Here is a 12,722-nt window from a genome sequence, read left to right as displayed (position 1 = left end):
TCTCTTCCCCTTCATCCATCCCACTTCTTCATGTCACTCCTTCTTCTTTTCCATTTCCAGGCCCCCCTCTCTCTTCCTCTCCTGCCATTCCATCTTTATATCTTCCATCTTTATCTTCCACTTGTCTCCTCTGTTCTTGGTTTTATTTCTCTCACATCAATCTTTTGTTCATTCTCTCATTTCCTCTTCCACAGTTTCCCGTTTCAACTTCTTTGACCTCTTATTTTTTCTCTCTCCTCACCTTTAATCCATTTTTATTTTTTTGCTGTGTAAAACAAAATTAAATCATTTTAAGCTGTTGTTGGTCATAATTTGAGTCAACAGCAAAATTATTTTTCTTAAAAAAAAAAAACATTTTAACATCTTTTTTACCAACTTACAAATTATTTCACCTATCATTTACATCTGACCATTTTATGATACTCTATTCCTTCTCTGCTTATTTTTTGGCCTCTGCTCCTCTATCATTTATCTCTATTTCTTCCTCCTCCACTCTCTCAGCAGGACAGCAGACAATATGTCTGGTCACACCACCTCAGGCTCTTTGACTGGACCTCTTTCTTTCTTTCTGTCATGGTGACCTCATCAACAAATATATCACAGTGAAACTTTGATTCCTTTTTTGGTTAGTTTTTTGTGGTCTATCCTTTTGGATATTACATTATGAAAAAAGCTACCTGAATTGTTGAAAATGCTTTATTTCACAGGTTTGATATTTTCCTAATGATTTCTTCAAAGTTTCCTGGAAAGAGCTGGATATTAATTACAAGAAAAAATGATACAAAGTTCAGAATAAGATAAAAATGAAAATCATATACATAATGGAGACTTTTCTTAGTGTAGTACATGTGGAAGTGTAAGATTTGAACCTTGGTAGTTCAGGGGAACTGTTTAACCTGCACACAAAACTCTTTTTCTCTCTCACACCTTCCACTTCAACAGTCCAGCCATCCATTCTGCTTTAAATTAAATTTCAGACAACACAACAACCCCCTCCCTCCCTCTCTTTTTCCCTCCCTCCATCTTGTTTTCTTTATACCTTGCAGACAACTGTACTGTGAGTGTAATGGACATTCCTCCAAAGCTGTCAACCGTGACCAAGGCAAAACCAACTGACCTACACACACACACACACACACACACACACAGAGAGATGGACACAACATAAGAATGCACAGATAAGCATGCATGCATTCCCACACTCGGACATTTTATACAGCAAACTGAACTGTACATGCATGTTCAGCATGAATAAAAAGAAGCTTACAGGCACATTCAGACACATAATAATGCATTTACACAATAGAAAAAAACATGCACAGAAACACACACGGAAAGGGTCGTCTCTCTCACTCTGTTGGTTGTTGTGGATAGAAGTCAGTTCCAGGTCACTGCACAGAGCCAGGGATCTTAGTCCATACAAAAGAGTGTATGAGTTTTGTGTGTGTGTGTACGAGAAGTGGTGGGGGTGTGTTATCTGTGGGGGTGTGTATTGTTTTTCTACATGTGTCTCAGGTAATATACTCAGCCTGGAGGCATCAGAACCAGCACTCGCACTCTGAAACACTTCAGCAAAACTGTCAAATTGAAAAAAATCTGACTGCGACAGTCAGGTGTCAGTGTCAGTATGTGTGCCATAGTCCATTGCAAAGCATCATGGGCAAAGGCAGACCGTGCCTGATCAGGTGAGGAGTTAACAAGAGTCATGATTGGTTAGCTGTTAAGTTACTGGATTTTAGAGCAGTTGATATTATTGATTCAGATATAGATGGACAGTTACGGGTGTCTTACCTCTGCGAGTGTGTGTGCTGCTGAAAGTGTTTGTCATAACAATGATGAAAATGATGGGTTGTGTGTGTGTCACAGGCCTAACGGCAGCAGCCATGGCCGAGCTCCAGAAGCTGCAGAAGATGAAGATGATGATGAGTCTCCAGAACGGCAACGAGTCTGACAACGACGACCTACACTCCAATACAGGTAACATGCACATTTGAACATTGGAAAGTGAACCTGGAACACATTTATATATGGAAGTGGCACACACTGTCCCCCATTGTGTTACTCAGCACATTTAAAGTCAACATTGTAATCCAGTTATGGTAATTATTTCTGTACACAGTATGAAGTACAGGAACAGTATCAAAATCATTATCAGTAAAGGTTTCACATAAGAAACGTAGGAAATCAGATTAAAAATTGAAATTTCAGAATTTGCCTGTTAGTCACAATCACATCTTTAAGTTTCTTCAGTATCAAAGTAATTGAGTAGTAGAGGTCTCTATATCCATGGGTACATTGTTTCTTAATTATGTAACAATGTTGCCACAAAAACTCCAAACAGCCATAAGTCTGACGTAACAGGAGTCAGATGTATATTTCAGTGTGAGCTCTCTGCTTTGTTTACTGTCCCCTAGCTCCTCACGCTTTCGCAGAGCTCTAGTATGGCACAAACAAGTAAGCTAATCCAGGTTGGAGACTGGAGGGCAGTGCACATTGGCTGTGTGTGACGTGTGTCAAAACAACTGCTCCCATTATGTACAGTGCAAACCCACATACCAGCAGAGAAATATATGCGTCATCTATGATGTTGTCCTATATGCCCAGTGTTGACATGTGTCAAAAGAAAAAAAATACTGAAGTACTCACCCATTTGGGTAGTCCCACACTGAACTTGCGCTGCTCCCAGTGTGCATTACAGGCAACGCGATGCACCGCCCCAGTGTGTGCTGCCTTTGACAGATGTGAACTCTGAGTAGAGGCAATTCAATTGTTGGCTTTAGTCTCTGTACAAGGATTGTTGAAAGTACCATTAATATAGAAAATGACTGGCCTTATCCTTTAAATATGTCAATATGGTCTACAGTAAACAAGGCTCAACCACTACACCGCTGTGTAAATCCATAACAACTTTATAATTCTTGTTTGCATCTCCACAGACATTATGGGAACGGTAGTTCCAAAACGTAATCCCAAAACATTCGGCCAGCTGGTGTATTTAACACAGTAGCCTCTAACATGTTTTTACCTTGTAGGAACATTTTTGTTTTGCTTTTAGGGGCCTGGGTCACTAGAAGTAAGCATGTGATTGAACGCCAGCGGGAGATGGTGTGTCACACGTACGCCCATAGACACTAGAGGCCGGAGCACAAAGAGAAAAATCTTGCCAAAATTTTAAAAGTTTTTTAAAAGAATTTGGTTCAAGTATGTGATTTTGAACTGATGCAGCCATATTTCTGACTCTTGTATTGGTTTTCTGATACACATCGGTTAATCTTTACACCCCTACATTTTTACTGTAACTTCTCACACCTCCACCTTTCTCGTCTTTCCTGAGTCCCCTCCTCTGAAGATCAGTTACCTCTGTTTAATGTCTTCTTTTCTTACCTCACCTCACTTCACATCACAAGCTGTTAAACAGGATGATGGCTGCAGGCAGGAAAGAAGAAGCCACACATAGTAACCAAAGAGGAGGAGAAAGTATTATTTAGTAATGAAACTCAACCCAGGCTTATGTCACATACTGTATCATCTCTTTCACAGAGCTCAGTTTCAACATACAGTGTATCTCAGAGTGCAAACACGATAGAGACCTTGGTTACATGAATGTGTGGGTGTCCAATATGAGTTATGTTAGGATGTTAAAGCAAATGTAAACATTATGTGATGAAAGTCACACTTTTATGTTTTCACCATATGAGTGAAAGGCAAGTTTGTGCGTTGTTCTGCCCACAGCGCTCTGCATCTTTAGTGGCATCTACAGTATATGGCACAGACCAAGTACCTTTGCTGCATGTCCCTGCCCTCTCTACTATTTACTATTTTAGAAATGCAAAAAAAAGTTCCCTCAACATGCAAAATATCTACCAAAAAAATCATCATTTACTTCTCACGAAATTAATGCACTGTAGTACCTTTTCTTTCTATTTAACACTTTGTTTTGTACTGACCGGAAAGCAGCAGCATCACTGAGCGAATAAAATGATAAGAACCAACCCGCAATTTAAATGGCTCACAGAAACGGTTGCTTGATGGCAATATTCTATGCAGGTGACTACTTACTAAAGTACATTTTAGGAAACTTCCAGACCGAGTAATGTAGTACACCGTAGTGTACGTTGGATTCCTATTTAAGGTCACGGGATGTAAATATCTGTGTGAACACCACTGAACCATTATCAAACTGCTACAGTCCTTCACTTTTACATCTGCTCACAAACCGTTTTTTAGAGCTGGTATATTGTCTTTTCTTCTTGGAACAAGAATGCTGTTCTTGTGCACAGCTTTAATATAAAGGATATTACTGAGATGATGGGTATGAATGGTTCACAACCTCTAAAATGGCTGAAAAGGAGAGTTAAATTGGTATCCCAGTTAAGAAATGCATTGGCACTCAGGAAGAGAACCTTGAATGAGAAATGAGTGGGTGGCGATGATAATCGCAATGACTTGCAGTATCCACTTATAATTATTTGAATTAACGTGTGTTGGAAATTGCTTCCTTGTGGGAGAGAAACTGGTGTATTAACTTTGATGAAAAGGTGTCTTATAATCCCATGAGGGATGGACCAGGAAATGGCAGGGCACTTAAATAAAATTCAGTTCTTCCGTTCGCTCACTCTACACATTGTGGTTTTAACTGTATGAATCATTAACCAGATTCCTCTGTCAGGTCAGGATAAAGCTTGAACCTTATGTGTTTTTCATAGGTGACATGTATAAAAACAATGACTTCACACACGCACACACTTTGTCCCACTCCATATCTGCTGTTTGCTTCTTTGAATTATTGAAAAGACAGAAAACAAAAAGCAAAGAGAAAAGAAAAGTCTGCGAGCCTTCCTCTTGTTTCCACCCAGACTCTCCTGTTCCTATTTTTCTTTTCTCCTCTTCCATCTCTTCCTTTTCTTCAGCTGACCTGGCAAAAGGGCTGATAGGGTTACTCTCCCTCTATTGTCTTTTTATTCTCTTTTGCCTTGTTGTTTTTTATTTATTCCATCCTGCTCTTCTTCTTCTCCCTCCTCCTGCTCTTGTTTTGTTTTATTCAGAGTGATTATTGTTTTGAAAGTTCGCAGAAAGTCTTCTTTTCACCCTATTTTCTTTGTAACAGACATTCACACCGGCCTGGGAAACTGCAGCGGACAATGGAGCAGAGGAATGAGTGTTCAAATGAAAGAGAAAATAAAGTGAGGAAGGACAGAGGGCAAAAAGACTAATAATGAGAGAAAAGGATATTTAGGGTGTGAGAAAAAAGGGAGGTAGAAGAAAAGATGTTTTCGTGTTTGCTGGGTGAAAGTTGATCACTTGCATTTGTCCTGTTTGAGGTGACAGTCATATGTGTAGTTTCCCCCCCCTTTTTTTTTAAATGACAAAAACAGAGATTGGTGCAAGGAATTAATGAAAGGAATGATGGAAAAATACAGGGACAGGTTTATAAGTCAATGGAAACCATACCTTTATTTTTGAAGGAAGGAAGAGAGCAAGCAAGAGAGAAGAAAGACAAGTATGTGGGAAAAGAGAATGAAACAAAACTGAAAGGAGATGAAGAGAGATGATTATTTTAAAATATGAATAACACTTGTACTCACGCATGACTCATATCAACTTTGTCCCCCATCACTTAAATTGAAATCTAAAACATGGAGGACCACCAGTAATCTCTTCAGTCACTGGTGGTGTGGACAGGAGGAATGACTAGCCCCCAACGCACTTATTGAAAAAGAAACTGGAACCTATCTTTTAAACTTGTACAAAATGGAAAGACAAAAGAACCAAATAAACCGAGAGAAGAGCTGCAATGAAATCTCGATTAGAGAGAAAATATTTGCAACAGTCTTTGATAGTTGATTTAATTTTAGTCACTGCAAAAATGCCAAACATTTGCAGCTGAATATCTTTGGGTTTTGGAGAGTTGGTTGGTAAAAACAAGCTTTTTGTAGATCAAATCAAATCAAATTTTATTTGTATAGCGCCAAATCACAACAAAAGTCATCTCAGGACACTTTACAAAGTAAGGTCTAGACCTTACTGTTATCAATATTATTACATAGGGAAAACCCAACAAATCCCCCTTGAGCAAGCACTTGGCGACAGTTTTAAATTCTATTCTGACTTTTACAGGGAGCCAGTGGAGAGAAGCTAATATGGGAGAGATATGATCTCTCTTGCTCGTTCCTGTCAGTCCTCTGGCTGCAGCATTTTGGATTAACTGGAGGCTTTTTAGGGAATTATTGGGACATCCTGATAGTAAAGAGTTACAGTAGTCCAGCCTGGAAGTAACAAATGCATGGACCAGTTTTTCAGCATCACTTTGAGACAGGATGCTCCTGATTTTTGCAATATTGCGCAGGTGAAAGAAGGCAGATCTAGAGACTTGGTTTATGTGTGATTTAAAGGACATATTCTGATCAAAGATGACTCCAAGGTTCCTCGCAGTAGTACTGGAGGCAAGAGCTATGTCATCTAAAGTAACTATATGATTAGACAGCAGATTTCTAAGATTTTCAGGCCCAAGTACAATAACTTCAGTTTTGTCAGAGTTTAGAAGTAAGAAGGTGCAGGTCATGCAGGCCTTTATGTCTTTAAGACATGCTTGAAGTTTGACCAGCTGACCTGATTCATTTGGCTTCATAGATAAATATAACTGAGTATCATCTGCATAGCAATGGCAATTTATGTTGTGCTTCCTGATAATATTGCCTAAAGGGAGCATGTATAAAGTGAAGAGAATTGGACCTAACACAGAGCCCTGTGGAACGCCGTGACTAACTTCAGTTTGTGTGGAACATTCGTCATTAACATGAACAAATTGAAATCTTTCTGATAAATAAGATTTGAACCAACTTAGCGCAGTTCCTTTAATCCCAATAACATGTTCAAGTCTCTGCAGTAAGATGCTGTGATCAGTGGTGTCAAAAGCAGCACTGAGATCTAAGAGGACAAGTATGGAGACAAGTCCTTTGTCTGAGGCTAGGAGAAGATCATTGGTGACTTTCACCAATGCGGTTTCACTACCTACTATGATGGACTCTAAATCCTGGCTGAAAATCCTCAAACAAATCATTCTTGTGCAAGTGGTCACATAACTGCTTTGCAACAGCTTTTTGAAGGATTTTGGAAATAAATGGGAGATTGGATATTGGTCTATAATTAGCTAGGACACCTGGGTCAAGAGTAGGCTTTTTGAGTAGAGGTTTAATTACTGCAAGTTTAAAAGCCTGTGGAACATAACCTGTTAATAGAGAGAGGTTAATCAGATCTAGTATGGATGTGTTGATTAGGGTAAAGACGTCTTTGAGCAGCCTGGTCGGGATGGGGTCCAGGAGATGTTGCTTTCTCTTCCGGGAAACTATGACAGGCTTTTAAAACTTCTTTCACATATTATCGACCAAATTCATTGATTAATAAAAATAATAATGATAATCAGCAGATTAACTGATAATAGAAATAGTCATTAGTTGCAGCCCTAAATGAAAAAGCTGCAAGTTTGAGAGAAAAAGCAACTGAAGGACAGAAGAGAGGAAGACGGGCATAGATAGAACGCTAGCAGAAAACACAAAGAAGCCAAAAAAGTGAAAGTGAGAAAAGAAAGTAGGGAAGGAGAGGACAAGGCCAAGGAAAAAATGAGAACTGTGTGTGTGTGTGTGTGTGTGTGAAAGAGAACATCTGCCCATCTGTTTATACTTCTTTTCTTCCCCGGTGTAAATGGCAGAGGGGATGAGGCCCAGCTGTCATCTACGCACACACAGACACACACACACAGCACAGGGAATTCAGTAGGCAATAATAGAGAGAGACGGTTGCTAATTCAAACTAATGGAGGGAGATGAAGATGGATGAAAGAGGGAACGGGGGAGCAGAGAGAGAGATGTGGAGGACGAGAGAGGCAGCGTTACACACAGACAGGGTGAGCGACAGTAGAGGAATGAAGGTGTGAAGAGACAAAGTGGCTGTTTGTCAACAAACATTTTTAATAATCATATAATGGTGGCGATGATCATTATCATACACTATAAGGTTGTGTTAACTGACAATATATAGCAGTTATTAATTACTCTGAAATGCCTAAGTCACATTAAATACTTTATTTAATCAAACTCTTTATGTACACTCGGTGGCCACCATTAGGTACAACTCTTCAGTCTATTCCAGTCCGATAAAACTGTTTTGCCATAAAAGTTACTTTTATGATGTCTATAATGTTTAGTTTTGTTGACACTGTCATAGAGGTGTTAATTAAATGATATGTTTTAGCAGTGAGTTCACAGGTAATGGTGGTGTTGTACTAGATGATTATATTCAGAGCTTTCTAGTATTCTGTCGCCTTCATCTATATAAGACAGAAGGTTATGAACTAAATAAAATATATCCAGCACACCACCACCATTAATAATGACCTCAGTTTACATATTTCTGACAATGCCATGATAAACAGACCATTGTCTGTTTCATAAAGGTAGAAATTATGACAGAGCTGCTGTTGGACTTGATTGTACAAGTGTTCTGAATGAAGTGGGCACTTTTAATTTTTACTGTATCTCATCAACTATGGGCGGTGGGCTTCAGCAAACTGTCAAATATACTATGACATGGGGAAGTCATGTTTTTAGTATTTGTCACTCAGGCTTTTCACCTGTTTGAAGTCTGACTGAACATCCAGGCCTCTTGCATGTCTGCATCTCTACTCAGGAGGGAGCGAGTGTTCCTGGGATAAGGAGCGTCTGACCAGCCCTCCTTCTGCAGCTCACAGTGGTGGACCAGGAGGTGGAGGGGCACCAGCAGTGGGGGGAGGAGCTGGAGGTGCAGCAGGAGGAGGAGCATGTGGGAGGGGGCCAACCATAGGAACTGTCAATCAACAGCAACTCCAGCAGCAGCAGCAGCAGCTACTGGCTAACAGTGAGTACACACACACACACACACACACACACTCACACGCACACAAAGAGAGATGTACTGTATATCCAAAGTGAAAACACATGTACACAACTTGCACAAAAAAGGGTAGAAATGCACACACAGGGTGTGTGTGTTTAAAAGGGTGGCAATATTTGTTAATGTACACTATTTAATCTGTTCCCATCTCCAATATTAACACTCTGACAGGATTAATCAGTACACACTCTACTAAATGACTCACGCTGCCTCCCCCCCCCCAACCCCCACACACACGCACTGCACATATATAGCCTTCCAAGCAACATATCCTCTTTTTCTTATTGCAGAAGTCATGTTTTTGCACAGACATGGGGCAGCGAGAGGCAGCAAACACTCACATTGATTATTCTATCACTTCAGTCGTCACAGCAACAACAGCAGTCAATGTTATTATTTTATTGGACGTACAATGAAAGCAGCCACTGCATCTTGTGTGTGTCTGTTTGTGCATGTGTGCTTGACAGTCGAGGCGATACCTGTCCAGAGTGTATATCTTATGGGAGCTCACCTTTGAAAATAGGGGCTATTTTAGGGTCTAAGGGGTGCGAGGTCAGCGGTCAAAGGTCAAGGATATGCTATTGGCAAGGTTTGAGGTTAAAGGATGAATTAGAGCTAATGGAACAGCCTCACAAATGCAGTGAGCACTGGTGTTGTGAAGGAGGAGGAGGATGAAGAACAAAAAGGGGGAAATTAGATAAAGGACAAAAGGCCAAGTGAGAGAGGATAAAGGAAGGGGTGTGGAAAAATGGCAGGAGGGAGAAAGATGAAATACAAGGAAAGTAAGAAAATGGAGGGCTACAGAAATGGAACAATGGAGAAAAAAGGCAGAAGAAATTACAGAAAAAAGTGGGGAGAAACAAACTAGGAATGAAAGAGGTACAGGAAAGTACAAAAGAGCAACAGAAGAAGATAAAAGAATACAAAATAAAAATCAGTGATGATACCCAGTGAGGGAAAGCAAAATAACAAAAACTGACTTCCCTTTTCTTTTGCCTCATCATGTCTTAGCCCTTTGACCTCTATATTTTCCTCTTCTTTCTTTCTCCCCCTCTGGTTTGTCAACTTTTATTAGTGAGACATTTGACACCTCTCCCTCTCTCTCCCCTCAAGGTTAAGTTCAGTACAAGTTCACAGACACAATGTAATTCAGTTCTTTTCTTGCCTACTGTCTTCTGTCATCCACAGTTTGACTTTCTCAGATAGGGAAAAGTAATAAAAATAAAAAAGGGCATTTGAGAATATGCTTGAGCTGATGTTGTAGTACAAAGTCAAGGCACATAAAACACACTGTAAAGCAAAATATATAATTAACACGACTGCAACAGTAGTTGAACTAGCATTTCAAATCTCTCCCTCTCTCCATCTCAGGGTTGGACCTGCCGTTCATGATGATGCCCCACCCTCTGCTGCCCATGGGTTTGCCTCCCGCCTCTGTAGCCATGGCGATGTCACAGATGAATCATCTCAGTACCATCGCCAACATGGCAGCTGCAGCCCAGCAGATACACACTCATGTACAACGCGCACCTGTCATTAAGGTAATAGACACACACTTGAGGAAAAATGCCTTTAAAATGCTTTTTAAATTGAAGACCCCAGTAGGTTCCCTGAGGAACTTCACATGTCCATGTAATGGTTCTTCAAGGAATAAGTTAGGTTTTTTTTATATGTGTGAATAAAGGTCACCAATAATTACTAGGGCCAGGATCAATGTCTTTTTTTTGATTGGGTCTTCCAGTTTATCAGTTCAAGTAGCATCTTCAATACTGTCCTTGTTTTTTTTTTTATTTTAAGTTCTAACTAAGAAACTGACAGAACTGCATTACAGCAGCTGGTTAAATTCAATTTAGTATTGAGAAAATTTAGCTTAGTGATTTCTTCCTTTAATGTAGGAAGCATCTCTAATCAGTGATTCCTTCAGCCAGTATAGCCCCCCTCACATTTTCTGTTAACCCTATAACATTTTATATCAGATGGTGGAAATGGGAAATTGTTTAGACTGTACTGATGCAAAATCACCAATCTGTCCTTTTTTAACAAATAGTGTGATGTTCAGAGCACTGAATATACTTTAAAATGAGGTAAAAATAACAGTCCAGGGTAAAAATGGATATCAGTTTGATTTTATTTGTTTATTTTGAAATTATTATGATGCCATTTCAGTGTTGTTTTTGTTTTTAACTTGCTGCTACACCTCAAACCTGGTGGTTTCTTGTGTCTCTATCAGTGATCGCGGCTGGTAACCACAGTTCAAACAGGCCTTGAATGTTTCACTCGCGTCTTACTCATTCATCCTTTCTCTGTCTTCAGGAGAGAGTGTGTGACAGTCCCTCTCTTTCTCCGTCTGTTGATGAGACCAACACTCCTCTGCAGTCACAGCCCAGCAGCTCAGCCTCCAGCTCGCCTGAAAGACTGGGTACGCACAGCAAACTACAGTACATACATATATACAGATTAAAATATGGAGAAAAAGGAAAACAGAAATGTAAATCAGAGCGGCAACAATCATGAAAATAATCGTAGGTGGCAGCTCTCATATCGGTGCACTTAGTGTACATGCACATACACAGGTCAATAAGTTGATTCATTAGATACAGATAGAAACATATAATAAAGTTTTTCCTTTAATTTGTCTTGTGCATACACAAACCTGAATTTCTGTACAGTGGTGTAGTGGTGTCTTGGTAGGTGGGTATACTGGGATGCTTCACTCGACTGTGACTTTGGTGGAAAAGAGTGTCATGCTGAATGTAACTAAGTACATTTGCTCAAGTATAATAGATTATGATTTTACATGCAAAAGATTTCAAAGCTGATTGAAATATCATGCGCTCTTATAGATTCCACAGCCAAGGATAAGACTGCCAGTGTAATGCCATTGTCTAATGTTATGTCCGCTGCATTGTCTCCCTCAGGGGATTCATCTCCTCTCAGCTAGCAGCAGTAATTGTGTAATCGTTGGCAGACTTTTTGTATTTGTGTGAACTTTGAAGCATGCAGGATATGGAACAAGAATGACAGGGACATTTGTTCCCTGGGTTTCTTTCAGGCAGCCCCTCTCCCCAGGCTTGGTGGAGTTTTGTCAGGGTACTTATGTTGCCTGTGGGGATACACGCCCCTGAAGGCTGAAGTTCTCTTTGCAGTAAACACCACATATTACTGTACATGAAAGACTGTAGCATGACTGACTGCAGCCTTACTCGGCAAGATGTGCACTAGTATGTGTCTGTAGCTATTTTTAGGTAGGTATGTGGTAAACACTCCTGCCCAGGCGTGGGTATACACCGTGCAGTAGCCCTACATATACAGATCTCCACTCTGTATGCACTGTATATGCATACATGTAAGACCACACATTTGAATGTGCACAGACGTGTATATACAGTGCATACTGTACATACAATCATAGATATTTTTCACACAGATATCCACCCATCAGTGCATATATGCAAGTGTACTGTGTGTTCATGCATAAACACACACACAAGCTCACTGTGCCTTTTCTTTCAACAGGACTGGTGTCAGCTGATGCCGACGTTGCGCTGACCAACCCTGTGGTACCCATCAAGAAAATAACAAAGGACAAAGGTTAGGCCACACACACACACACACACACACACAAGTGAGGACTTAATCTAAACCCTTACCCATTTTCTTTTGACAACTGAGAAATTGTCCTCACTTAGGAGGGTTTTCCTCATCTACTGTATTTACACCCACGCACACACACTTATGAAGACACTGACTGAAACCACACACACAAAGATAAATACATGGTCACACACACAAAC

General features: G+C 40.1%; 1 protein-coding gene across 2 annotated transcripts in view; it reads left to right on the top strand.

The window, feature by feature from the left end:
- The window catches only part of dachb (dachshund b), a 92,140-nt gene that overhangs the window by 66,894 nt on the left and 12,524 nt on the right, over positions 1-12,722 (top strand). For both annotated transcript variants that reach the window (XM_020610178.1, XM_020610179.1), the window contains exons 3-7: positions 1,867-1,977; positions 8,686-8,892; positions 10,300-10,469; positions 11,242-11,347; positions 12,445-12,519. In XM_020610178.1, coding sequence (XP_020465834.1) covers positions 1,867-1,977; positions 8,686-8,892; positions 10,300-10,469; positions 11,242-11,347; positions 12,445-12,519 — 669 coding nt within the window. The remainder of the gene's footprint in view (positions 1-1,866; positions 1,978-8,685; positions 8,893-10,299; positions 10,470-11,241; positions 11,348-12,444; positions 12,520-12,722) is intronic.

The sequence above is a fragment of the Monopterus albus genome, unplaced genomic scaffold, assembly GCF_001952655.1.
Source record: "Monopterus albus unplaced genomic scaffold, M_albus_1.0 scaffold104.1, whole genome shotgun sequence".
Classification (NCBI taxonomy): Eukaryota; Metazoa; Chordata; class Actinopteri; order Synbranchiformes; family Synbranchidae; genus Monopterus; species Monopterus albus.
Note: the sequence above shows the minus strand (reverse complement) of the source record. Positions and strands in the feature narration are given on the sequence as shown.